Source organism: Podarcis gaigeae, assembly GCF_964106915.1.
Source record: "Podarcis gaigeae genome assembly, chromosome: 9".
NCBI lineage: Eukaryota > Metazoa > Chordata > Lepidosauria > Squamata > Lacertidae > Podarcis > Podarcis gaigeae.
Genome location: NC_139685.1, coordinates 6,229,215 through 6,257,072, shown reverse-complemented (window position 1 = coordinate 6,257,072; position 27,858 = coordinate 6,229,215). Strand labels below are relative to the sequence as shown.

Genomic DNA, 27,858 nt, shown 5'->3' with positions numbered 1-27,858 from the left:
GGAAAACAGCAACATTGCAGCTGATGTTCAGGGTTGGTGGTCGTACGACAACACACAGTGTGTAACAAGGACTGAGAGATTGTGTAGGGGCTCGTTTAATCTCACTGTAAACAAGTGGTACAGTGACAATAAAGTATTTCTATTTCTATTCTATATTAAATAAAAGCACACACTCATGTAAAAACACCAGGCAGACCCCACAGATAACCCAGAGATGCATTTTAAATAAAAGCACACATTCTAGTCATGTAAAAACACACTGCTGGGGGACAGATTGAGAAGGTGATTGGGCCTCATCCGGCCCACAGGCCTTAGGTTGCCTACCCCTGATCTAAGTGATCTTCCCATTGAAATTCCTAATGTTCAAATATGGCAGAGTTTGTCCAGATCTCCTTCAATTCAGTCCTCTGAAGGTTCAGGGCTCCCTCTGAATTTAAAGGGGGACCATGGTCTTGGGGACCCATATGGCCTCGGGGACAAAAGAGCTGAGCTCCGGGGGCTGAGCAAGGTCCCTTCGCCCTCCAGGTGGCCCTGGACTTCTTGGTGGGAAGTCGTGGGGGGCAACGACAGCATTACAGAAGGCACAGTGGGACCGGAGGACCCCGGGGGTGAGGGGAGAGGCCACGCAGAGAGGTGGTTTTCATGGGTAGCAGAGCTTGTGGCTGACAAATGTGTGACACTTGTGTCAGAAGAGACACGGCTTTGCTCTTCTTCAGCACCAGAGTGGAGCTGAGCATCCTGTGCAGCCACAGGCCAGTTCTCTCTGCCGCAAATGGAGGATGTGAGTTCGTTCCTTTGTGGCGAAGGCACAGGGCTGGTGCACCCATGAGCGCTTTGCACATCCTGGTCTGGGTTAGCGGAGAGCTGGGGAACCAAAAAACACTCAGCCTTGCTCCTTTCTGGTCCTTGCTTCGAAAGTCTGCCGATCTCTTGGATCTGTTGCTGGAACCTCAGTTTGGCTATTTGGGGAGTGGAGAAACAGGAGCAGAGATTTAGTAAAGAAATATTATCTCCCCCACCTTCAGCTCCAAGAGATTCCAGGACAGCAAATAATACAGTTGGTTTTTTAAAAATACCTATATAAAAGTGTAAGGCACATCTGGTTGGCCACAGAGAGAACAAGATGCTAGTCCAGATGGGTCCCCTTTGGTCTGATCCAGCAGCTAAGTTCTTCTTAGGTTTTTAAGTTCTTCGATAACATTTAAGCATCGGTAGAAAACTACCAACGGTTCAACCTCAGTTGCTCCAAAGTTAGGCTGTCTAAGAAATCCTTGCAAGAAAATGCAATCATGGTGTGCAGTGGCCCCTTAAAAACTAATAGATTTATTTCAGCATAAACTCTCTCACTCTCCCTCCATTAAAGCTTATGCCAGGGGTCTCCAATACAGCCCCACACCCTGCAGTATGTCCTAAGGTGCTTGTGAAAGGCCTCTGTAAAGCTCCCCTCAAAGATCCACAATAGAGGTGGGACTGTTTCCTCTTCCTCCTCTGTTCTCGTTTCCATTGACTGGTCCACTCCTGCCCTGCCTCTCTTCTTCTTAATAATAATAATAATAATAATAAATTTTATTTATATCCCGCCCTCCCCAGCCAAAGCTGGGCTCAGGGCAGCTAACAACAATCTTCCGCTCTTTCAAGTGTGGTAGCCATTTTGTGTTACACCATGCCCTCACAGTAGCCATTTTGTGACTGGCACCCATGGCAGTTTCTCAACCAGGGGACCATCTAGGGTGGGCCGAGGGCCCCCCAAAAAATTCAAGGAGAGGCCTTCCTGTGGGCATCACTGGGCCTTCTCATGGCTGCAACAGACACTATTGGGCCTCCCTTCCGCAATGGGCCCCATCCGACCTCACTGCCTCCTTCTGCTGTGTGACACCACACACATGCACTGCCCCCCCCCAAAGTTGGGTAGAACCCGGCGCCTAAGAATGCCCACCGTTCCAAAAAGGGTTTGTGACCCTTGCTTATAGCAAACAAGCAGAAACATAAGAACCAGTAACACAAAAACAATCTTTGCAGTCTCAAATATAATAAATTAGCTATGCCACTGCAGATTAGATTACTGCAATGCGCTGTACAGACCTTTTTGAAAACAGTTCAGGAGCTACAGCTGGTGCAAAAATTCAGCAACTAGATTATTGACTGGGAGCAGAAGGTCTGAGCGCATTGCACTAATTCTGCCTGATGCTCCTGTCGATTATTTTCTGGGCTCAGGTCAGAGAACTGGTTTTCACCCACAGAGCCGTAGGCAGCTCAGGACCACAATACCTCAAGAACCGCCTCCCTCCACAGGAACCGACCTGGGTCCTGCAATTGTCATCTGAAGCCTTTTTCTCTGCCTGAGCCACCCTTCACGGGCAGCCACACAAGAACAGGGCCTTTTCTGAGTTGGCCTCCCAAGAATGGGAAACTCTCTCCAGGGAAGCTCATCTTGACCCTTCCTTATACATCTTCAGAAAACATTCCTTTTTGGTCAGGCCTTTAGCTTTTATCTATCTATGGCCTTCTTGCATGTGTGTTTTAATGTAGGTGTTTCAAAAATATATGTGCTGCTTTCAATGGTACCTTTCAATGGTACAGTGGTACCTCGGGTTAAGTACTTAATTTGTTCCGGAGGTTCGTTCTTAACCCAAAACTGTTCTTAACCTGCAGCACCACTTTAGCTAATGGGGCCTTCTGCTGCGGCCGCACCGTTGCTGCGAGATTTCTGTTCTCATCCTGAAGCAAAGTTCTTAACCCGAGGTACTATTTATGGGTTAGCGGAGTCTGTAACCTGAAGCATATGTAACCTGAAGCGTATGTAACCCGAGGTACCACTGTATGTGTTTTTTGCTTAGCATACTGTAAATCACTTTGAGTTGCTGTGGCAAAAAAGTGATTAATACTTCTTCTTAAATAATGTGGAAGGAGAAAAGAGGATTCTATCAAAGTGGGTTTTGTCTACACTACCCAGGGAATCTTTCCCAGTCCTACCTGGTGATGCCAGGGACTGAGCCTGGCACCTTCTGCATGCCAAGCAGGTGCTCTAACACCTTACAGCAGGCCAAAGGCCTACCGAGTCCAGCAGCATCCTCTTCTCACAGTGGACAACCAGGTGCCTATCAACATCAGCATCAGCATCCTTATCATCATCATCCTTATCATCCTTCCTACCTTTCATTAAGGCTTCATTCTTCTGCTTCAGAGCTTGGATCTCAGAGGCCATGGAGGTGATCTGGAAGGGAGAAATGAATTATAAGGGGGGGGTGCCACATCTGCACCATACATCATGTTTAGTAGTCATGGCATCCACCAAAGAATTCCTGGGGAACTTTTCTTTTACAGGGTCAGATTTAAGGTGCTGCTTTTGACCTTTAAAGCCCTTCACGGCCTAGGACACTCGTACCTATGGGACTGCCTCTCCCGGTATGACCCACGGAGAGCCTCAAGGTCCATAAATAGCAACACCCTAGTGGTCCCAGGCCCTAAGGAAGTTAGATTGGCTTCAACCAGAGCCAGGGCCTTTTCAACTCTGGCCCCGGCCTGGTGGAACGCTCTGCCTCATGAGACCAGGGCCCTGCAGGATCTGATTTCTTTCCACAGGGCCTATAAGACAGAGTTGTTCCACCTGGCCTTTGGCTTGGAGCCAATTTGATTCCCTCCCCCTCTTTCTTTTTTCTTTTCCTTCTCCTCCTGCAATGAGGCTACATTTTAATATTTTTCAATATTTTAATGTTGTATTTTAATTTTGTTTTTAAGTTGTAGTCATTCAACTTGTTTTTATTATTGCTGAGCCCGGCCTTGGCTGGGGAGGGCGGGGTATAAATAAATAATAATAATAATAATAATAATAATAATAATTATTATTATTATTATTATTATTATGTGACCCTGGGAAGCAAGGCTTTAGCACAGGCAGCAGCGGGACCCTGGGAAGCAAGGCTTTAGGGGCCAGGTGGTGCACAGCACAAGGTGTGCACCCAGGGCAACACCTTCCTGTTTTGCCTCAGGCGGCGAGGCAGGCTGGTCTGCCCCTGAGTGAGCAGGAGGAACCCCTGGCATTTTCCTGCCACCCCCATCAGCAGTCTTCCTTACTATTTCCGTTTTCTCTCTCAGCTGCTGCTGTAGACTCTGGGCTTCTCCACTGGTGCCGGAAACACCCTGACCTTCCTCAGGAAGCCTGATGGGTTTGGCGACAGTCTGCAGGAAGCACAAAGAAGAGGCTATAGAAATCCTTGAAATTCCAGAGGGCACCATGCCCTGAAACCCGACCACGGACATCATGCACCCGGAGAGGTGTAGGAACCACACACTAGGCTCCGTGCTCTGGGGTTGGGTTCCCCCTTCCAGCCAGCTACAGTGGTGCCTCGCAAGACGAAATTAATTCGCTCCGCAAGTCTTTTCGTCTTGCAAGTTTTTCGTCTTGCGAAGCACGGTTTCCCATAGGAATGCATTGAAAATCAATCAATGCGTTCCTATGGAAACCGCCTTCAGACCAGGTCCGGGACAGTCTGTCCCCCGACCTCTTCTGAAGGCCGGCGGGGGGGGGGAGTCTTTGCTTCCCCCCCACCTGCCTTCTCCGCTGTCCCGGGGCGATTTTAAAATGCTGGCGGGCCAGGACCTCTTCTGAAGGCGGGCGGGGGGCAAAAGTCTTTGCTCCCCCCCGCCTGCCTTCAAAAGCCGTCCGGGAGCATTTTAAAATCGCCCCGGGACAGCGGAGGAATTCTCCGCTGTCCCGGGGCGATTTAAAAGCCCCCGGGAAGGCAGGCAGGGGGGACAAAGACTTTTGCCCCCCGCCCGCCTTCAGAAGAGGTCCAGCTGCGTTTCTCTGCTCTCACGGGAAGGCAGGCAGGGGGGAGCAAAAACTTTTGCCCCCCGCCGTCCTTCAGAAGAGGTCCAGGACCTCTTCTGAAGGCTGGCGGGGGGCAAAAGTCTTTGACCCCCCTGCCTGCCTTCCAGGGGGCTTTTAAATCGCCCTGGGACAGCGGAGAATTCCTCCGCTGTCCCGGGGCGATTTTAAAATGCTCCCGGACGGCTTTTGAAGGCAGGCGGGGGGGGGGAGGAAGCAAAGACTTTTGCCCCCCCCGCCCGCCTTCAGAAGAGGTCCAGAGGGCCCTCCAAGCTGCGGATAGCAGCCTGCTGCCCCGCGCGAGGGGCGCTCTTAAGCAGAGCGCCCCTCGCGCGGGGCAGACATTCGCAGCTTGGGGAGCCCTGCAGGACTTCCCCGCAGGGCTCTCCAAGCTGCGGATAGCAGCCTGCTGCCCCGCGTGAGGGGCGCTCTTAAGCAGAGCGCCCCTCGGGCGGGGCAGACATTCGCAGCTTGGGGAGCCCTGCAGGACTTCCCCGCAGGGCTCTCCAAGCTGCGGATAGCAGCCTGCTGCCCCGCGTGAGGGGCGCTCTTAAGCAGAGCGCCCCTCGGGCGGGGCAGACATTCGCAGCTTGGGGAGCCCTGCAGGACTTCCCCTGCAGGGCTCCCCAAGCGGCGAATGTCTGCTCCGCGCGAGGGGCGCTCTGATTAAGAGCGCCCCTCGCGCGGGGCAGCAGGCTGCTATCCGCAGCCTAGGCGGGAACTCTTCTGAAGGCTGGCGGGGGAGAAGGGCTTTTCTTCCCACCGCCAGCCTTCAGAACAGCCTTCTGAATGTTGGCGGTGGGGAGGAAAACCTTCCTCCCACTGCAAGTCTTCAAGACAGGTCCGGGAACAGAGGAGAAGCGCTGCTCACCTTCCCCTCTGTTCCCAGACCTGTCCTGAAGGCTTGCGGTGGGAGGAGGGCTTTCCTCCCCACCGCCAACATTCAGAATGCTGTTCTGAATGTTTGCGGTGGGGAGGAAAAACCCTCCTCCCACCGCAAGCCCCGGGAACAGAGGAGAAGCCCTTCGCGCCTTGTCCTCTGTTCCCGGACCTCCCACCGCAAGCCTTAGGACAGGTCCGGGAACAGAGGAGAAGGCGCGCTGCGCTTCCCCGCTGTCCCCGGAGATTTCCCTATGCGCTTTCGTCTTGCGAAGCAAGCCCATAGGGAAATTCGTCTTGCGAAGCCGCTAAAATTCGTCTTGCGAAGCTGCCCAGCGCCTGGGGGGGAAATAATTTTTTCCCCTTTATTCCCCCCCCAAAAAAAACTAGGTGCGACTTATGGGACGGTGCATCCTATACGGCGAAAAATACGGTAACTCTGCACTGCGTGAAGATGGACTTGCTTTTCTCTGTTCTGAATCTTCCTATCTTCCAGCAGGCCTCTCCTTAGGTTCTTATGTAATGTCTGGAGGACACCATATAGGGCTGCCCCCAGCCTCATCTCTTTCTTTCTCCCCACCCTTCCTCTGACAAATGTGGTGGATTTTGGGACTCTTGTCACTCCCAACACCCAAGTGCAGTGTTACTCCACAAGAAACCCATCAGGCAGGGAGGGAGGGGAGACTTCTTACCAGCATCCCTTGCGACTTCAGAGGCGAAACTGAACTTTCTTCCTTCGGTCCTCCGGGATGCTTCTTGTACCCTGCCTGCTGCTGCCTGAAAAGCTCCTTCAGCTGTCAGAAGGGCAGAAAACAGATGCAAGGTTGAGATTAGCTAGCAGGGATTCCCAAAAGCAGCTATGAAAAATTTGGTAATCTGGGTTAGATGCAATATTTGAGCTGTGCCATGGTATATTCCAAGTTTCCTGGCAACAGCTGGGGAAGCATCACAGAGCAACACATAAAGCAGAATGCTGTGTGGACGGTGCAGTATAAACCCACTTCTGATGCACCATCAATAACATGTTGCAGAATACTCCCACCCACCCAAAGACAGAAGAGCCCCCTAAACAGTAACACTGCTAATTTGGATTACATATTTTGGGTGCTTCTGGGCTGTCGGTGTTTTGCAGAAGCGAATTAAGTTCATGCTAAAACTGAGAGCCCATGTGGCATAGTGGTGTGTCAGGCTAGGGCCAGGGTTCAAATCCTGTCTCAGCCATGAGGCTCACCGGGTGTGACCTTGAGCCAGCCACCCGCTCTCAGCCTAACCAGCCTCACAGGGCTGCAGTGGGGCTTAAATGAAGAGGTGGGCACAGCCACATACGCCACCCTGAGCTCCTTGGAAAAAAGATGAATATAAACATAATAAATGAATCAACTTTATGTATGCAATTTTAAAGCTGATTAAAAGTGTTCTGCTGACCCTAGTACAACAAATCCACTTTGTGAAGAAGAAAAAACAGCAGCAACAACACAGACTTCTTTGTGGTTTGGAAAGTGACAGTGGAAACACATTGAAAAGTGTGGGGTGGACGGATTATGAACAGGAACGTGTTCCACAAGCAGCTCAGGACACAGGCTCATTTTCACGTAACTGCCACACAAATAAATCCGAATGAATGCTGCTTTTATAATTAAGTGTTTTAAAGTACTTTAAATTTGTTGTTAGCCACCCTGAGCCCGGTTTTTGAACCGGGAAGGGCGGGGTATAAGTAAAAAAGTAGTAGTAGTAGTAGTCTAGCTGCCTTGTACCCTTTTGCAAACAAATCAGGATCGGTGCTACATAATCTGTATTTCTGGAGGAGCCCCCAAGTCAGCCACACGGAGGGAATTCCTTCTGTTGGTGCAGGAACAAAGTTTCCTCTGAGGGGATGTTTAACCTGCCAGGGGCATTCCTGGCGCCTGTGCAATGTCACGTCACTCGGCCCCATGCCAGCTCAAACATTCATTTTGCTGCATGCACTTAATCCAATGCAGCAGAGGGCAGAATTTCACACCAGCTTGACAGTTGGATGCCTAACCTTTATGGTGCTGTGCTGCAAGCTGGGTAATTTTGAGGCCTGATGCCCCTTTTAAATCTGTTCTTGTGCCTCGCTTGCCCTGCTGTGCTTGGTTGAGCAACACTGGAAGCTGCTTGAGTCAGACCATGGGCCCATCTAGCTCAGTATTTTAATGTATTTTTAATCATTTGTTGGAAGTCGCCTAGAGTGGCTGGGGAAACCCAGCCAAATGGGCAGGGTATAAAAAAAATTATAATTATTATTATTATTATTATTATTATTATTAACACAGTGGTTCTCCAGGGTTTCAGGCAAGGAATCTCTCTCAACCCTGCCTGGAGGTAGCAGGCACCTTCTACTAGCAAGGCAGACCCTCTTGCCACTGAGCTATGGCCCTTCCCCAAGTCTGTTGGTTTGTTTGATCGCTTATACAAGCACTGATTTGGTGCCTTCTCATAAAATGCCAGCAATACTGTATAAACACACACACACACACACACACACACTAAAAGCAGTGGAACACAATAATTGAAATGTCTGGCTACTCAGGGACATTTTAAACAAAGACACAGGCTTGTCAGCAGAAGGAAGGCTTCAAGAGACACCTGGAAGTCAAAAGGGAGGGTGCCTGTTGAATTTGTCGGAAGAGTGCTCCACAGTACCTACCACGGGGCCAGGGATGCTGGCCTTGTGTTCCCACTCTGGTTTCCCGTGCACTGTGTTTCCAGTGCTGAGTTTCTTTTATCAGGCCAGTGGCCCACCTAGTCCGGCACAACAGCCCTCTCCCCTCCTGAGGCTTTCAGCAACTGGTATTCAGAAGCATCTCTGCCTCTGACCGCGGAGGCAGAGTGTGGCCATTGTGGCTAATAGCCATCGGTAGCTCTCTCCTCCTCCATAATTTTTTCTAAACCGCTGTTAAAACCATCCAAGTTGCTGGCCATTGCTACCGCCTGTGGGAGGGAGTTCCGCAGTCCAACAATGTGTTGCATAGTGTACACAAACATAAATGAATTGAAGCGGGGGGTTGAGGAAGAGCTGTGAAATGCACGGGGGGACAGGGGACGATGACCCGACTTCACTGCTCTAAATAGATAACAGCCCTGCTCCAGGTGGAGACCAGAGGTTGCAGAGCATGCAGGAGGTCCTGGGTTTGATCCTTGGTGTCCCCACATGGGGCTAGGAAGTGCCTCCCCCCGCCTTAAAGTCAAGACAGCCGCTGTCGCTCAGCATGGCCAGTCCTGGGCCAGATGAACCAAAAGTGTGATTCGATATCAGGGCAGCTTTCTAGCAAGCTTTCCCAACCTGGTGCCTTCGACACACTTTGAACTACGATGCCCATCAGTTAGAGGATGTCAGGCAGGCAAAGGCTGCTCTGGGTTCCAAAATGAAAGCAAGTGTCGTTCAAAACCATATATTTAGCTGAGGGGTGGGCTAGATGACCCTTGGGGTCCCTTGCAACTCTACAATTCTACAACCCTATGAATATATGATGTATGGAAGTGAGAGCTGGACCATCAAGAAGGCTGATCGCCGAAGAATTTATGCTTTTGAATTGTGGTGCTGGAGGAGACTCTTGAGAGTCCCATGGACTGCAAGAAGATCAAACCTCTCCATTCTGAAGGAAATCAGCCCTGAGTGCTCACGGGAAGGACAGATCCTGAAGCTGAGGCTGCAAGACTTTGGTCACCTCATGAGAAGAGAAGACTCCCTGGAAAAGACCCTGATGTTGGGAAAGATGGAGGGCACAAGGAGAAGGGGATGACGGAGGACGAGATGGTGGGACAGTGTTCTCGAAGCTACCAGCATGAGTTTGACCAAACTGTGGGAGGCAGTGGAAGACAGGAGGGCCTGGCGTGCTCTGGTCCAGGGGGTCACGAAGAGTCGGACACGACTAAACGACGAAACAAAACAATGAATATAGCACCAAGTGGACTCATGCTCATACCTCAAAGCAGGAAGTGGTGGGCAGATGAGTCAACAGAGGCTCTTGAGCTTCAGTACACACAGAAACACACACCTTGTGAACGCTCCCAGGATGACATTTCCCTCCTCCTTAGCTCTCCAAAGAGCCGTGAAGAACATGGTGAGTCAGGGAGGAAGAGGCAAAGGTGAGGAGGGGCGATGACAGAGGTAATGCCTACCTGCTCGGTCACCAGCTGATGCTGCCGCCTCAGGCTCTCCTGCTCTCCCCGGGGGCTCCTGGTGACTTTCGCTTCCGAGTCCTGACTCTGTTCTTGGGGGAGGAAACGGACCTGTGTGGGCAGAGAGGCTGGAGGATGGCAGGGCCCTGTTCTGGTTCCCGTCTCTTTCACGAATCTCGGCTTCTGGAAGTGGGAGGTGAAGCCTCGGTGATTTTCGGCAACCCAGCTGGGTGCTGTGCCAGCCACAGCAACCCTCCCAAGAATGCCCTGCACCTGCCTTCCCAACGCCCTCAAGGACAACGTGGGGGGCCCCACACAGGCTTAGCAGGGAGGCTAAAGGTGAGGGAAGAGACACAGCTCAGCGGCAGGGAGTCTGCCTTGCAAGCAGAAGGTCCCAGTTTCTGTCCCCGCAGGTATCTCCTGGTGGGACTGCGAGAGACCCCTTCCTGAAGGCGAGGAAGACGCCACATGGCAGAGGTTCCTAGGGACTACTGCAATGCGCTCTATGTGGGGCTACCTTTGAAGGTGACCCGGAAACTACAACTAATCCAGAATGCGGCAGCTAGACTAGTGACTGGGAGCGGCCGCCAAGACCACATAACACTGGTCTTGAAATACCTACATTGGCTCCCAGTACGTTTCCGAGCACAATTCAAAGTGTTGGTGAAAGCCCTAAATGGCCTCGGTCCTTTTTACCTGAAGAAGCGTCTCCACGCCCAACGTTCAGCCCGGACACTGAGGTCCAGCGCTGAGGGCCTTCTGGCAGTTCCCTCACTGTGAGAAGCAAAGCTACAGGGAACCAGGCACAGGGCCTTATCGGTAGTGGCGCCAGCCCTGTGGAATGCCCTCCCATCAGATGTCAAAAAGATAAACAACTACCTGACATTCAGAAGACATCTGAAGGCAGCCCTGTTCAGGGAAGTTTTTAATGTGTGACATTTTAATGTATTTGTTGGAAGCCGCCCAGAGTGGCTGGGGAAACCCAGCCAGATGGGCGGGGTACAAATTATTATTATTAATAATAATAATAATAATAATAATAATAATACATGGCATGGAGAGAGTGGACAGTTTCACTCCCTCTCTCATAATACTGGAACTCATGAGCATCCAATGAAGCTGAACGTTGGAAAAGATTCAAGATGGATTAGGGAGGCACACAGTTAAACTATGGAACTCCCTGCCACATGAGGCAGTGGTGGCCGCCAGCCTGTAAAGGAGGACTGGAGAAATTAATGGAGGAGAGGGCTACTGACAACTCCTAGGAAAACATGGCGCTCCTTGCCCCCTTAACAGTTTCCTGCAGGCTGGCCTAAAGGATTTCTGCAGTTCTATGACTTAAAAGCAAGGGAAGCTTTTCCTTGGTCACATCCACACCATACACAGAAAGCACACAGCTCCTCAAAGAATCCTGGGAACGGTATTTGTTTAGGGTGCTGGAAACTATAGCGCTGTGGTGGGAAAATGACAGCTTCAAGGGCTCTATGGGGGAAGCTGTCTGCTGCAAGGCATGGGCTGGCTGTGGCCAGAGAGAATGGAAAAGCTTCACCTGTTCAGATATGGCTAAAGGCGCTCACAAAGGAACAGGGAAGCCTTTAGGGCCAGTAGGCTGCCTTCCCATCAGGGCAACCTTCCGGGGACCACATGACAGTGGTGGGAGGGGCCTGAAGCAAAAGTGGGTGGAGCAACAGATGCAAATTTTTCCAGCTGGCACACTCAAGCACAAGGCAGGGTCAGAGCTCCAGGACATATTTCCAGCCAGACAAAAATACTTCAGGACAGGGCTGTCCAATACGCTGCCTGAGGGCAGCATGCAGGCCTTGAGGCCTTTTGGGGTGGCCCTTGGCAACATTTGACGCCTCCCCCAGCCCCAATGCTACCTTCCCAAAGCCTGGTAAGGAGGTGCTGGGCTTTGGGAAAGAGGTATGATGTCTCTGGCAGAGAAAGAGCCTGCGGGTTACGTGTCAAAGCCTTCTTGAGGCCCACTTGGTATGAAAAGCTGGACCTCCCTGCTCCAAGAGGCTGTGAAGTAGGGCCAGGGAGAGGCCTGGCTTACAGAGGGTCCTGGTGGCTAGATAGCAAGGCACCCAGAAGTCTCCCTGCACACAGCCAGATTCAGGAGAGCGCTACTTGTTCTGTTGCACTGGGTACCAAGCTTTGGGGGCACTGCAGAGGGAGCCGCAACTGATTTTGCATGGAGCACAAGAGTTGGGGGGTGCCAAATTTAGGAGTTGCACAGGGCACTGCTGACCCCCAAGTTCCGCCACTGCCCTGGAGTTCCCCACCCCTGCAGTAGCAAATGGGAAGAAAAAGGCAACAGCCTTAGCGGGGTGTTGTCTCCCCAGCGGTCCCACACCTTGGCAGAGAGGCCTGGGGCACTCATATTCTGCAGCTCCTCCTCCCTGGTCTTCGCGGCTGCTGTCCTCTGCCCCTGCCGACCTCTCCCATCCTGGGGGTTGTGCTCCTGGCTGTCCACCCAGCTGCCCACCTCCTCCTGCTTGGCTTGCAGAGCGGCTTCTAGCTCCAGGGTACGAGCTTGCAGCAGGTCCTTCTCTCTCTGTACGAGCCTCCAGGATTCCCTGCAAGAACCAGAGGGGACAAGGCAGACGCTCGCTCGCTTTCTGACCTCGTGGTGACAGGGGTTACTTCAAGCCCCATGTGGGGCTTCCTTTGCTCTTGGTCCAGAAGCTGCAGTCAGTGCAGGATGCTGAAGGGTTACGGCTGACAGAGGGGAGGTCTGGTCAGCATATTGCCCCTGTGCTCAGAGATCTGCACTGCCTGCCAATTTGCCACCAGACCAAGTTCAAGGTGTTACAATTAGTATATAAATCCTGAACAACTTGATATCTCATTTTACCATATCCCCAAACATAGCCCCCCAGCATCTGACTACTCCAATTGCTGGAGCTGGCGTTCTTACACCTACCACATAATACCCTTTCTACAATTGTAAGAACACTATCTTTGGAACTCCCTGCCTATTGATATCACTGTACTCTTTCCAGCACCTGCTAAAAATATTGTTGCTTAGGAAGATGTTTAAAAATTGATGAAAGTTTCGATCCATTTTTAGTCAATTGCTGAGTTTATCTTTTTAAGAGTTGTTTTTCACAGGTAATTTTATCATTTTATTCTCTTTGTAAACTGCTTTGAGGTTTTATTTTCACAATTGTGCTGTGTATTACACTTTAATAAATAAACAACTAATAACTAAATAGCAGCTACAAACCTCCACTTGGTTGTTAAGCTCACTTCATGACCTTGAATCATTCTCTCAGTCTAAGCTACATTGAACTCAATTTCTGCCCCATCCCTGCCTCTGGGCAGCAGAGAACAAGACTTTGCCCTCTTGTGACAGAGGAATGTACAAAAAAAAAACCACACTCCCCAAAAAGCAGAATATCAGGCTGCAGGATCTCTGCCATCTCCTAATATTTACTACTGTAGCAGGTCAACAAATTGCTGTATACCAGAGCTTTCCAAACTGTGTGTCACGATATGTCATTGTGTTGACTGCAGTGTGCAAGTGTGTGGCATGACTGCTCCCCGCACTCCTCCCAGAGCTGGAAAGGGGATAGTTTAACCTGCAGTTTGCCAATAAAACTGAATTACCACGTCACAAAATGATGCATGTCTAAAAGGTGTGCCCCCAACAGGAAAAGTTTGGAAAGCTCTGCTATATATACTGATAGGGGAACTACAGCTAAGAGAATATGCTTCCACAGACTGTATTAAAGATGTGTCAAGGACATTTGTGCAGGGAAAACTCAGCCTTGAGCCAAACTGATGTAAAGTAGACACCAAATTCTTCTTGCTAATTCAGGCATCCATCTCTGATAATACAGGCACACTTTTCCTCTGGAACGTGACTTAATTCCTGTGCACATGCAAAGCTAAGGGGAGGGAATGCCTCTCTGGAAGTCTGTGTGGCTAACAGTCCTTTGGACTCTACTCCTGGAGGGTTCCCAACAGCTGCTGTTGCTTTGACCAAATAAAAGCCATATTAAACATTGTGACTGGAGTGGTTAATTGAAGAAAAGCAGCAGCTCAGGAAAAAGGCTATCTCCCAGTGTTTCCTGCCAAGTACCTGAGATTCGCACAGGTTTCCTGGAGAGCCTTCACCTCTTCCTCCAGCTTCCTCCTGTCCTCTTGACTTGGAGAGGCTCCTTCCGACTCTTTCAGCATCTGGCTCTGCTCATTCTCCAGCGCCTGGATACGGCTCTCAAGGATCTTCTTCTCTGCTTCGGAGCGATGGAGCTTCTCCAGAGAGGCTTCCAGCCTCTGGCGGCTCTCGGCTGCTTCGGAAGATAGCGTTTTGCATGCCTGCAAGGGAGATTGCAAGGCCTTTGCTCTATTCACTTAGCCCGGAGACCCTTCCAGGTGAATGCACACGGCCACTTGGTAAACTCAAGACCTTCTGGGTAACTGCTGATCTAGTGAGCAGTTGGGCACAGGGCCAGATTGCTACCTAACCACAACTGTCCACCTATGAAAATATTATTATTAGAATATAATACAATGTAATATAATTTATATCCTAGCTTTTTCCCAGACAGGGACTTAAGATGCCAGATAAAATAGAAATACAGTGGTGCCTCGCAAGACGAATGCCTTGCAAGACGAAAAACGCGCAAGACGAAAGGGTTTTTCCTTTTTTTCGTTGCTTCGCAAGACGATTTCCCCTATGGGCTTGCTTCGCAAGACGAAAACATCTTGCAAGTTTGCTTCCTTTTTCTTAAAGCTGTTAATACCCAGCGAATCCGTGCTCCGCAAGACGAAAAAATCGCAAGACGACACAACTCGCAGAACGAATTAATTTCGTCTTGCGAGGCACCACTGTAGCTAAAAACAGAAAAACACAATCATTAAAAACAATTAAACACTTATTAGAATTAAAATTGTGTGTGTGTGTGTGTGTGTGTGTGTGTGTGTGTGTGTGTGTGTGATATCTATTAAAACATGATCATTACAATAAAAACAGCACAGCACCTGCCCTTTCCTTAAAAACAGTCATTCCCCAAAGACCTTTTTGGAACAAGAAATTCTTCACTTGCTGGCAGCAGGAGGGAGCCAGTCTGGCTTCCCTTGGCAAGGAGTTCCAAAGTTGCTTGGGAGCAGCCGCTGAGAGGGCCCTCTCCTGTGTCTCCACTGAGCATACCTATACAGAGCTGATTCATAAGTATATTTTTTGATATTGTTTTTTGAAGTTGTGTGATATTGTGCATTAATATTATGGCTGTGTTTTAACTCTTATAACCTGTCCTGGGACTTTAGGACGAAGGGCGGGTGATAAATTGTAGTTAATAATAGTAATCTTTCAGGGATGGAGAACATTTTTCCATGTGAGGCCCACATTCCTTTCCAGGGGAGGGGCTGCATGCCAGCAGTGCGTGGCCAGAGACAGAAGTGGGTGAAGCAATTTAATATAATGTATTGCATTTCCCCTCCACCTTTTTCTCCAAGGAACTGAGAGTGATGTAGGTGTTTCATGGATCCCACCCACAGCTGGAGAATGGGCCAGAATGGGGGAACTCACCTGCCTGGTGGACTCCAGCTCCTCCTCCATGAGAACCTTTTCCTTGTGCTGGTGGTTGACTTGGGTCTTGGTACAGACGAGCTCCGAATGGAGGGCTGAGACTTGGTCGTTGGAGCCTTCCTGCTGTTTCCGTGCACACTCCAGCTCCAAGGTGAGATGTTGGACCTCCTGGTGGAGAGCCACCTTCTCCTGCAAGACAGTCGCTATGGTCGTTTATGGCTCACTCTTCTTCATCAGGATCATAACGCTAATGTTCAACACACGACTGCAGTACTCAGAGCAGCACAGGTAGCTATGCTGCCCCATCAGATGGCAGCAAACCAAGGGCACTAGGAACATGAGTACGTAGGTTTATGCCCAGGTCAAGGGAAGCCACGATGCTGCTCTGCTCTGCCTCGGTCAGAATCCACCTGGAGGCTTGTGTCTAGTTTTGGGCACCTCAGTTTGAGAAGGATATCAACAAGTTTTATGTATTACAGTATTTTAATATTTTTTTGGAAGCCGCCCAGAGTGGCTGGGGAAGCCCAGCCAGATGGGCGGGGTATAAATAATAAATTATTATAAATAATAAATTAATAAAAATTATTATTATTATTATTATTATTATTATTATTATTATTATTATTACCAAGGGTCTGGAAACCAAGACTTAGAAGGAGCAGTTGAGGGGGTTGGGTATGTTTAGCCTGGCAAAGAGGAGACTGAGAGGAGATAGGAGAGCCCTCTTCAAAATGATATTGAAATTGAAATACTTTATTGTCACTTGTACAACTTGTATACAGTGAGATTACACGAGCACCCCCCACTCAGCTCTCTTAGTCTTAATTCCCCCCGTTTACTGACGCACACCCACCAAACCCGAAAGTCAGTTGCCCTGTTGTTATCTTTTCATTCAGCAGCCTAACAGCCCACGGACGGAAGCTGTTCTTTACCCTGTTGGTGCGACTAATCATGCTTCTATATCTTCTGCCTGAGGGCAGGAGATCAAGAAAGTGCCGGCCAGGGTGTGAATCATCCCTGAGAATTTTCCTCACTCTCCTGAGGCAACGTTCTTCCGCTATTTCATCCAGCGGATTCATGGGACAGCCCATAATATCTCCAGGGCTGTCCCATGGAAGAGGGAGCAAGTTTGTTTTCTCCTGCTCCGGAGGGTAGGACTCAAACCAATGGATTCAAGTTACAAGATAGGAGATTCTGACTAAACATCAGTGGAATGGACTCTCTTGGGAGGTGGTGGACTTTCCTTCATTGGAAGTTTTTATCAGAGGTTGGATGGTCATCTGTCATGGATGCTTTATTTGAGATTCCTGCATTTCAGGGGGTTAGACTAGATGACCCTCCTCTATGACTGCAATAAGAAGGAGGTGCCAAAGCCCCCAGATTAGCGCGGTTCATAAATTTATTTTTTTTAAATGCCTGCTCCAAAGGTCTTACCTTACTACTCTAGGGATTATATAGCTATATCTGAAATTTCATGCATATCAGTTAATATCTTGACCCTCCTCCATGAAAATAGCTGTTAATTTGGCCTGTTTCCTAAGTCGTGAAGGCTGAAATTTCAATACAGTGGAGGAGGGTCAAGATATTAACTGATATGCATGAAATTTCAGATATAGCTGTATAATCCCTAGTTTAATAAGATAAGACCTTTGGAGCAGGCATTTAAAAAAAAAAAGTTTTTTATGAACCACCGTACCCTGGATTCCAAAATGCAAATACAGACTCCCGATCAAGCAGATTGCTCACTTGGCCTTTGTCTCCTCACCGCCCTGCCCTGCCCCCTTCTCCCTGGACACCCACCTGCTGCCCTCTCTCCAGACCCAGAGCTGTGGCTAGGTGATCTTGCGACCCTGCCAGAACCATCCAGATTGTGCCCCCTAGCCACGGACAAATTAGCTCTTCTTTCCGCCTCTCCTCCAACCCCATCCCTTCCACCCATTCAATTCACCCTCTATTTAAAACCATTTCTTATGAGGCAATAATAAATTATTTATATTTTGGACATATTTTTAGCCAATTTTGGTGGGCCCCCATCACCTGTGCCCCTGGCGCCGGCCCACCTCAACACCCCCTAGCTACGGCCCTGCCCAGACACCATACCTTTTGAATTTTGAATTTTATTGTTATCCGTGTTTTTAAACTGTATTTTATGCTGCTTTTACAATTAAGTGTTTTAAATTTGTTGTTAGCCGCCCTGAGCCCGGTTTTGAACCAGGAAGGGCAGGGTATAAATAAAAATTTATTATTATTATTATTATTATTATTATTATTATTATTATTATTACCTGAAGGAGTCTCTCCCAGACAGAAAGGGCAGATTCCAACTTCAGGCTAAGCTCCCTCACTTTCTCCTCCAGCCGATCCTTCTCCTGTCAGGCAAACCAGCACATTTTCCCCTCAAAATGTCATATTTCGTCAGAGTGAAGAGTGCATACTTGGGGGAACCCCAATGTTTGCAGAATTAGGGGAAAGTACTTTTGCAGGGGACTAAGGAGGCAACATGCCCTTCCCCAAGCATAGGTCACATTCACACCATATATTTAAAGCACATTTAGCAAGTATATAAAGCATGTGGCTTTATATCCTGGGAACTGTGGTTTCTGGCCCCTGAGAACTATAGTTCCCCACCTCACAGAACTGCAAATTCCCAGCCCCCATAATAGAATATAGGACCCAGGAGTGTTTGGGGGAAGTTGTGTGCTTGAAATGTACAGTGTAGGTCCCTCTGCAACTCTATATCTTAGCTACTCCGCAGCCCTAGAGGGAACTTGCAGTCTGCTTGGCAAACCTCTTTTGCAGTTTCCAGCTTCTGCCCCATCTCCTCCTGTTTTTCTTCTAGGGCCTTGATGTGGCTTTCGTGAGCCAACAGGCTGCTTTGAAGGCTGACCAGTTCTTCCTGGAAATCAAGAGTGCATTTGAATGACTTCTGTGGTTTTTAAATACATTTTAAACCAATGATGAGGATGATGAGTTGTATCCTGACCATCTGACTGGGTTGCCCAGTCAGGGCTTCCAGCTGAATATACACAAACACAACAACCGGAACAACACAATAGAGCATCACACATTAACCCCTAACACCTTAACCCATCATTGATAAGGACATTATATTTGTGGCAGTGGGGCTTCTGGCCTTGATGAGCAGGGCTGCATGGATTTTGTGCTAAGGAAAATGAAAATTATGCTGCCAAGCAACCCAAACTCTGCATGGGAGTAGGGATTGTTGGGATAAGACTGCCAGGGAGACGGGGGCATCAGGCAGGCCCCCAGCTGGCTCCAGCCAGCAGCCAGCAGCCGGGCGATCACTGGTCTCCCTTGGAACAGCGACACGAGCCTCAGATACATTTAGAGACTTGGCACACTTTATCAGCAGAGTGAATAAATCTTCTCGCAACAGAAGTGGCGGACAGAGCCATGTGTAAGTATATTTACAACATTTATTCAGTTCAGGAACAAAGGAAAAAGCATGTCTGCTTCCCTTCGTGTCCAGCGAACAGCAGAGCAAAAGCAATATACAAAACGGAAGTTCCCAGCAGACTGCTGGAATGTAAATAGGCATGTGACACACAACAGTCATGCCTGTTCCCTTTTAAGGTACAACGGAACTATATCCTAACAGGGATGAATTCTGTGATCTGAATTCAGTAAGCAATCTTTCTTATTTTCATCATTCACTCTGGTTTTGATTGTTGTGCGGAGGGGGTAAGAAGTTATGCAGGCACCAAAGTCGCCCCCCTCCAACAACTGCGAATCGGCCTTCTTAGTTCAAGAGGCATCACTCAGATGCTTTCAAATATATCTGTGCTTTCATGAAGACTAGAAACTTTGTTTTTTTAACTGAAGGCTGTGATTCCTAGGATACTAAATTCTGTGCCCATACACCACCTTTTATGAATTCTTGCAATTTTAAACATGATAACCTATCTATGTCCGATCCTATGCTAAGTCCAGACATACCCACACACCCCGGCTGAGGTCAGTTTTAGGAAGCCATGCTTACCACAGTGGCGTTGTGATTGGAGCCCGGGGATGAGAGTGATCCATGGTTCCTTTTGCCTAGAGAAGATCTGGCTTTTACCAGCTCTGTTTCCAAACTGAAGAGCCTAAAAGGAAGGCACATCCAGACAGATATTAGGCTCCTGCCCACCATGCTAAGAATAGTTCATTCCCGTTTCCTAAGTTTGCTTATGCATCAAAAGAGTAACAGTACCCAGAACATACCATTTACATGCTCTGCAGAAATCATTCCCTCCAACATTTCTCCGATGAAAATAGAGATGGGCACGAAGTACTGGGCAGGTGCTGAGCACAGAGGGTTGATGAGACTGCGCTGCCTGGCTGCCCACCCATTCAGGGGGGAGCCCAGAGACCCCTGACGGCAAGCAGGGCAGGGAATCCTGTGTGGAAGTGCCTGACTCAAGCCCCCTCAAAACCACGTGCCCGGGACTACGTCCCTCCCTCCCCCCCCCGGCCCTCCCCATGCTACGCCCAGCTTCTGCTGGCAGGCACAGACTGTTATATTCCAACAGGGCCTTTGGGAACTGACTGTTTTTAAGGAAAGGGCTGGTGCTGTGATGTTTTTATTGTAATTATCTGTACAGTGGTACCTCGGATTAAGAACTTTATTCGTTCTGGAGGTCCGTTCTTAAACTGAAACTGTTCTTAACCTGAGGTATCACTTTAGCTAATGGGGCATCCCACTGCTGCCAAGCCGCCGCCACCACATGATTTCTGTTCTCATCCTGAAGCAAAGTTCTTAACCCGAGGTACTATTTCTGGGTTAGCGGAGTCTGTAACCTGAAGCGTCTGTAACCCGAGGTACCACTGTATGTTTTAATAGATCTTAGATACGTTAATATTTAATTGTTTTTTAACAATTTCTTTTTTCCTATGCTTTTAGCTGTTTCTGTTTTCTCTATAAGCCGCTTTGAGTCCCTGTCAGACAAATGAATACAATAATAATAGTAAGTTGGGAGACAGAGGCTTGCTGAGGACCAAGCTTAGCGGAGCAGCAAGGGCCCCACTCGCTCTAATGGACCAGCCTCAACTGGTCATGCGAGCCTTCTTTCCTGGAAGGGAATCAGCCATTAACAATAAACATTAGGAAGAACTTTCTGGTGCCAAGAGTAGAATGGAAGCCTCGGAAAGCTCTCCTTCGTTGGAGGCTTTTAAACAGAGGATAGATGGCCATCTGTCAGAGGTTCTTTAGCTGAGATTCCTGCATTGCAGAGGGTTGGACTTAGATGACCCTTGGGTTTCTTCCAACTGTACAATTCTGTGATTCTATAATAATTCAGACTAATCTATGATTTTATATTCCCTCGTTTTTGTTTCTTTCCAACTCGAATGTATTTATATCCTGCTTTTCTTCCATGGAACACATGTGTGGGACTCCCCTCCAGACGGCTTAGCTTCATCAAGTTTGTTGTGCACCAGTTTTCTTGAGGTTACGCCCCGGGAAGACCCTACTCACTTAACATCCAGGTCTCCTTTGTGCTTCCTGTCTTCTGAGCAAGTCATTTCCAACCACTGCTTTTCCTTTTCTATGTGAGCGAAAGAGCTCTCCATCTGCTGTGGAAAAGGCAAGGGATCAGAGAAGATTTCAGAGGCAAACTGTGCATTAAGACCCATTTGCATGAAATGAAGGAGGTCCCAGACTGTGTTCCCAGGTGAGAAGGCATTTAGCCCAACAAGGACCAGAGCGCAAACTGTTCCAGACGCTTGAAAGTGGTGCTCTGGCAGCAAACCAGATTCTACAGGTCATAGATTTCTAATAATAATAATAATAATAATAATAATAGTAATAGCAATAGTAATAATTTATTTATACCCCACCGATCTGGCTGGGCTTCCCCAGCCACTCTGGGTGGCTTCCAACCAAATATTACAATACAGTAATGCATCAAACATTAAAAGCTTCCCTAAACAGGGCTGCCTTCAGATGTCTTCTAAAAGTTTGGTAGTTGTTTTTCTCTTTGACATCTGGTTGGAGGGAGTTCCATAGGGCGGGTGCCACTACCGAGAAGGTCCTCTGCCTGGTTCCCTGTAACCTGGCTTCTCGCAGTGAGGGAACCGCCAGAAGGCCCTCGGCGCTGGACCCCAGTGTCCGGGCAGAATGATGGAGGTGGAGACGCTCCTTCAGATATACTGGACCAAGGCCACTTAGGGCTTTAAAGGTCAGCACCAATACTTGAATTGTGCTCAGAAACGTACTGGTAGCCAATGTAGGTCTTTCAAGACCAGTGTTATATGGTCTCGGCAGCCGCTCCCAGTCCCCAGTCTAGCTGCCACATTCTGGATTAGTTGTAGTTTCCGGGTCACCTTCAAAGGTAGCCCCACGTAGAGCACATTGCAGTAGTCCAAGCAGGAGATAACCAGAGCATGCACCACTCTGGTGAGACAGTCCACAGGTGGATAGGGTCTCATCCTGCGTACCAGGTGGAGCTGGAAAACAGCTGCCCTGGACACAGAATTGACCTGCGCCTCCATGGACAGCTGTGAGTCCAAAATGACTCCCAGGTTGTGCACCTGGTCCTTCAGGGGCACAGTTACCTCATTCAGGACCAGGGAGTCCTCCACACCAGCCCGCCCCCTGTCCCCCCAAAACAGTACTTCTGTCTTGTCAGGATTCAACCTCAATCTGTTAGCCTCCATCCACCCTCCAACCAGCTCCAGAAATTCACACAGGACCTTCACTGTCTTCACTGGTTCTGATTTGAAAGAGAGGTAGAGTGCCCTTCTGGATCAGGTCAGTGGCCCATCTAGTCCAGCACCCTCTTCTCACAGGGGCCAAACAGATGCCAGTGGGAAGCCCACAAGGGGGATTTGAGTGCAAGAGCAGCACTCTTCCCTCCTGTGGCTTCCAGCAACTATTCAAGAGACACGCTGCCTCTGATCTTGGAGGCACTCTGGAATCATCATGACTAGCCACTGAGAGCCTTAACCTCATGAACTTGTCTAATCCTCACAGAAAGCCACCACAGTTAGTGGCCATCACTACGTTTCCTGGGAGCAAATTCCATAGTTTAACTACGTGCTGCGTGGAGAAGTATTTTCTTCTACCTGTTCTGAATATCTCAACATTCAAAGGACCATAGAAACATCGAATTGTAGAGTTGGAAGGGACCCCAAGGCTCATCTAGTCCAACCCCCTGCAAAGAAGGAATCTCAACTAAGGCATCTATTACAGATGGCCTCCAAAAATGTCTCTCTAGCCTCTTTCTGCAAACCTCACATGATCTTACACATTAGGCTTTTCCTCGAAACTGAAAAGCCCAAATTTCCTCCAGAGAGGAGTTGCTCTCCCCGCGTTGGTTGCCCTTTTCTGAATCTCTCTCGTTTCTGAGGCACAGCATCCAAAACTGTGCACAACACCCCACATTACCTTCTGCTTCAGGGAAAACAGCTCAAAGTGCATCATGTTGAGTTCCAGCTCAAGGTTCCTCACGGAGCAGGTTTCTCCCGCCTCAATGTTCCTCGGCAGCTCTTCTGGTAAAGATGCTCGCAGGTCCAACTCTGAGCAGCTCTGTCTCCTTCTAGCAAGTGGCTGTGTGGGACTATCCTCCCTTGTATTCCAGTTTGGAAGGTGACAGAAATAATGCCCTCTTCTGACGGTTGCACTATTGTGTTCTATACCATCTGGTATATCTCTGACAAGAACAAGGAAGTACATAAGGAGAGCTCTGCTGGATCAGGCCAAAGGCCCATCTAGTCCAACAAGTGGCCAGCCAGAGTCATTCCTTCATTTCAGGGGGTTGGACTTGACATCTTTCCGCAGGGCCTGCAAGACAGAGCTGTTCCGCCTGGCCTTTGGACTCAGTCTGACCCTTATGTTTCCCTCCCCTTATAGTCTACTTTAAAATGAGGCTGCCTTTTAAATTGCATTTTAACCTGTATTTTAAATTGTGTTTTTTTCCTTCCGCCCCCCCCATCTTTCCCCCCTATTATGTTTTTACTGTGATTTTATTGGTGTTTAGCTGCTCTGATCCTGGCTCTGGCTGGGGAGGGTGGGGTATAAATAACATTTATTATTATTTTTTATTATTATGACTCTTTGGGGCTCCTCCAGTTTTAAGCCTGTAGGAAGCACGCAAGCAGGAACTGAGCACAATAGCAACCTCCCCTCCTGCAGCTTCCAGAAACTGTATTTAGAAGCTTCCTGCCTCTGACTGTGGAGACAGAGGATCATATGGGAACCTGCATGCAGGACCTAAATTAAGAAGCCCACAAGTTATGATTTCCAGCAACTACTGTTCAGAAGCATTGATGCCTCTGCCAGAGGAGGCAGAGCAGAGCCATCATAACTAGAAGCTGCTGATAGCCCTCTCCCCCATGAATGTGTCTAATCCTCTTTCAAAGCCATTTCAATTGCTGGCCATGATGACATCTTGTACCTCATGCTTCTTTTCCTAAGAAGGATTTTGAAAGCAGAACCTTGCGTTGTGTACTAAGCTTGGATCCTAGAATGCGACAACTGATTGGCTTGCAGGAGAAGACCAATCAGGCTCCAGGAAGAAGTTAATCAGCCTATTAGGCTGGTAGGATCGTAGAATGCAACAACTGATTGGCCTGCAGGAAAAGACCAATCAGGCTCCAGGAGGGAAGCAGAATCAGCCAATCAGACGGGACTCCTTGTGTAAATAATGTATATAAAAGTCTGAGGTTTGGGGGGGCAATTCAATCACTGTTTTACAAGCTGCGATAAAGAGCATGAAATCAGTACAGGACTCCGAGTATATGTCACCTTGCCTGACGCACATACATTCTGCTGCCTTTCGTGTGGAGTACTTGTGGTGGACTCATAGGCTTGGCTCTCTGAGGATGCTTGGGATGAAGGGGTTCCCCGCTGTATTCTCCCACTCGGCCTCTTGAGCTGCTGAGCTCCAGCGGTCCTGATGCCCCATTGACAACTATCTGATCAAGAGGAGAAAGAAAGAAAGAAAGAGTGAAAGGTTGCTGACTGAGATCCAGGAGCACCTCGGATAAACCTGACAGGCTAAGCCCCAGCAGGAAAGGTGCTCTCTTTACCTTTGATGGAAAGAGAACCTTTGGAGAAAGAGCTCTGTCCATTTTGATCCTCTTCAGCTCTGCTGCAGAAAATGGTTGAGAGGGCTGGTGGTTTCTTCTAGAACTTTCTGCAACTTTGCTGGGCAATCCCAAGGACTCAATTTCTGCGAAGCCATGTGGGAAATGTTTATTGCTAGGACAGTTCTGGCAGGGCAAGCCTGCAAATCCTCTCCAATTCTGGAGCAACATGTGAAGAGTTGAATGGTCACAGCCGAGTCTTTTTGTCTGTCTCCAGTTGTATAGATTTAGACACAGATCCAGAATTGGGATCTATGGATCCGAGTTAAAGACAGAAGATCCAGGAAGATCATGGGATCTAAAAGACGTGTTACCAAACATAGCCAAAAAAAAAAAAAAAGGATCATAATGAGAGATCTCACGAACCTGTGTCTTTCCCAGCCTATAGAGATTCTTCCACAATCCTGGAATTTGGGAAATCCTTATGACTGAGCTGTTCAACACAGAGACGCTGAGCATCAGGGCATTTGCAGAATCCACATTGCTGGATCTATCCCTGAATTTTGATGATCTCCTCTACCTGAGACACTTACCTATGCGGAACTGAAAATGTCAGATTTGGTGACTCTTTCAAAGGCATATTTCTAGAATTTGCATGAAAAACTTAAATTAAAAACTGTTTAAAGACAATTTAAAATGTTTGTGTTTGTTTTTTCTTTGGAATTGCACAGTTGCACAATGGTTAAAATTGTGAGTTCCAAAGTCATTGCAAAACACTTTAAAGTATAATGAGTGAGTGCTGTTTTTCTGAAACCTCCCAGAGGACTGTGCATGGGCTTATCCATTACTGACATCCTGAAATCAATTCCTGCTGGGATTCAAACAGCGTGCAATCCCAGGGGTATTGCAAATAGCTGAATAATGGTGTGCAAAAATCAGCTTGTGAAAGTGAGGCCACTTGCAGATTACCTGCCTATTGAGCAGTCATTCTGATTTGTTTGAGGGGCAGTTAAATACCATGCCTTTATATCCCTCCCCTCCTCCCCCAGAATTCTAGGAACTGTAGTTTGTGAAGGCTGCTGGGCATTGTAGCTCTGTGAAGGCTAAACTACAATTCCTGGAGGGGTGCTTTAAACTGACATTGCATCAAAGGAAGTGCTATCCCACACTTCCCAGTGCATTTTCCTGTCCCTTTCCTGACTGCAAAAGGTCAGGGAACCAGGTTTGTTGCACGAGATCTCCCAAGGAACCAGAACTTTGCCACTTGAATCTATTGGGATGTAACTGAACCCCACTCGAAATAGTGGCTGTTCAACTCCCTTTGCAAAGATAGGATCCTTGTGGAAACCCCTTCGGAGACCCTTCTAGAGATTCTCACGGGTAAGCTGCTCCAGAGGTCAGCTGCTCTGAGTAAGTGAGCCCAAAAAGCATTCTTAAGGGGGAAATCACTTGCAGGAATGAAGCATCCAGAACTCTGGGACTTTTCTAGACTTACCGTACCTCCTGACAAAGCATGCTGGTGTGACTGAATTCCCAGTGCTGAGAGAGAGGCCTGCAAATACGTTCTTTCCTCTTCTGTATGCACCAGCTTTCTGTGGGGAAATACATATCCCATGCCAAGACAAAAAGCAGGGCAGCTGCTGCTATGGAAACTGTGGTGGCAACGAGGCAGTGCCTGCTTCTGGCCTGCTAATAAACTGGCCATTGTGAAACGTGGGTCACCTCTCAAAAAGGGAGGAGCCGCCATAGCAGGGAGGAGAAATGAAGAACACAGAAAAGGGTGTTTGTGTGTGTGTGTGTGTGTGTGTGTGTGTGTGTGAATAGAAATGACACACCCTTGAACATTCTGTAAGTGAAAACAAAGATAGAGTGGTACCTCGGGTTAAGTACTTAATCCGTTCTGGAGGTCCGCACTTAACCTGAAACTGTTCTTAACCTGAAGCACCACTTTAGCTAATGGGGCCTCCTGCTGCTGCCGTGCCACCGGAGCCTGATTTCTGTTCTCATCCTGAAGCAAAGTTCTTAACCTGAAGCAATATTTCTGGGTTAGCAGAGTCTGTAACCTGAAGCGTATGTAACCCAAGGTACCACTGTAATTGGTTGTGCTTCAGATCCAGATCATAGCTGTCAACGTTTCCCTTTTTATAAGGGAAATTCTCTTATTCCGAATAGGATTCCTCGCAAAGAAAAGGGAAAAGTTGACAGCTATGATCCAGATGCTCTTCGAGGACACTGATTTTTTAAAAAATCAATTTCAATTGGGGTTTAGGCCTGGTTTTGGCACAGAAACTGCTTTGGTCGCCCTGTATGATGACCTCTGTCAAGAGAGAGACAAGGGAAACTTCCTGTTAATTCTTCTTGATCTCTCAGCGGCTTTTGATACCATTGAGCATGGTATTCTCCTGGAGCAGCTGTCTGAGTTGGGGGGGGGACGGAACTACTTGCCGTGGTTCTGGTCCTACTTGGATGGTCGCTCCCAGAGGGCGATGCTTGGGGAGTGCTTTTCAGCCCCATGGAGCATTCAATGTGGAGTTCCTCAGGGCTCAATTTTATTCCCTGCTACATAACATCTCCCCTTCATGGATCACTGCCTTGTCGTGGCGAAGGGGCTTGAATAACTCAGAGAAGCTATGAGCTATGCCGTGCAGGGCCACCCAAAATGGACAGGTTATAGTGGAGAGTTTTGACCAAACGTGATCCACCTGGAGCAGGAACCGGCAAGCCACTCCAGTATCCCTGCCAAGAAAACTCCATAGACAAAAGGAGTGCCTGGCGTGCTCTGGTCCGTGGGGTCACGAAGAGTCGGACACAACTAAACGACAACAACATAACGTCTATATGAAACCACTGGGTGGGGTTAGCCGGAGGTTTGGAGTATGTTGTCAGCAATATGCTGATGATACTCAGCTCTATTTCTCCTTTACATCTGCAGGTGAGGTAGTGGAAGTGCTGGACCAGTGTCTTGCCTTGGTAATGGACTGGGTGAGAGCCAACAAACTGAAGCTCAATCAGATAAGATTGAGGGACTGTTAGTTGGTGGTTCCCTGGACCAGGTGGGTGGGAGGTTGCCTGCTTGATGGTGTTACACTTCCTCTGAAGGAGCAGGTTTGTCACTCAAGGCTCAGGGGGGCCAGCGGCACAGAGTGCCTTCAGTCAGCTTTGGCTGGCGGCCCAGCTATGCCCCTATCTGGACAGGGATAGCCTAACTACTGTTGTCTACGCTCTGGTAACCAATAGGCTAGATTATTGCAACACATTATACACAGGGCTGCCTCTGAAGACGGTTCAGAAGTTTCAGTTGGCACAGAATTCAGTGGCCAGGTTGCTCACTGGGACAAGATGGTTTGAGCATATTACACTGATCCTGACCTGACTGTACTGGTTGCCAATTAACTTCTGGGCCCAAGTCAAAGTGATGGATCTGACCTATAAAGCCTTAAATGGCTCA

At 48.6% G+C, this 27,858-nt stretch overlaps 1 protein-coding gene and 1 long non-coding RNA gene across 7 annotated transcripts in view; one reads left to right on the top strand and one right to left on the bottom strand.

The window, feature by feature from the left end:
• Positions 1 to 80: 80 nt before the first annotated feature.
• LOC310825121 (uncharacterized protein) lies at positions 81 to 26,194 on the bottom strand. 6 transcript variants are annotated; one of them, XM_083698217.1, is made up of 16 exons: positions 25,906 to 26,194; positions 24,414 to 24,768; positions 24,148 to 24,299; positions 22,771 to 23,035; positions 20,860 to 20,957; positions 19,387 to 19,489; positions 18,175 to 18,282; positions 17,672 to 17,755; positions 15,387 to 15,575; positions 13,938 to 14,173; positions 12,207 to 12,429; positions 9,851 to 9,943; positions 6,400 to 6,501; positions 4,075 to 4,179; positions 3,154 to 3,214; positions 81 to 959 (listed from the first exon to the last, which is right to left on the bottom strand). In XM_083698217.1, the coding sequence occupies exons 2-16, from the start codon at positions 24,639 to 24,641 to the stop codon at positions 400 to 402; spliced, it is 2,607 nt and encodes an 868-aa protein (XP_083554343.1). In that variant the 5' UTR covers positions 24,642 to 24,768; positions 25,906 to 26,194; the 3' UTR covers positions 81 to 399. The 6 variants fall into 6 exon arrangements, with proteins under 6 accessions (XP_083554343.1, XP_083554345.1, XP_083554344.1 ...); XM_083698219.1 differs by having other exon boundaries at positions 20,860 to 20,954; XM_083698218.1 differs by having other exon boundaries at positions 25,911 to 26,194.
• The window catches only part of LOC310825216, a 114,957-nt gene continuing 103,951 nt past the window's right edge, over positions 16,853 to 27,858 (top strand). The window contains exon 1 of the long non-coding RNA XR_014555163.1: positions 16,853 to 17,061. This is a non-coding gene — a long non-coding RNA (uncharacterized lncRNA). The remainder of the gene's footprint in view (positions 17,062 to 27,858) is intronic.

Coding starts and splice junctions, on each gene's coding strand:
- LOC310825121 (XM_083698217.1), bottom strand. CDS start 24,641: ATGTTGCTCCAGAATTGGAGAGGATTTGCAGGCTTGCCCTGCCAGAAC. Junction 15,576..17,671: donor TCTGGGAGAGACTCCTTCAG/GTAATAATAATA, acceptor ACTGTCTTGCAG/GAGAAGGTGGCTCTCCACCA. Junction 4,180..6,399: donor TGAAGTCGCAAGGGATGCTG/GTAAGAAGTCTC, acceptor TGCTTCCTGCAG/ACTGTCGCCAAACCCATCAG.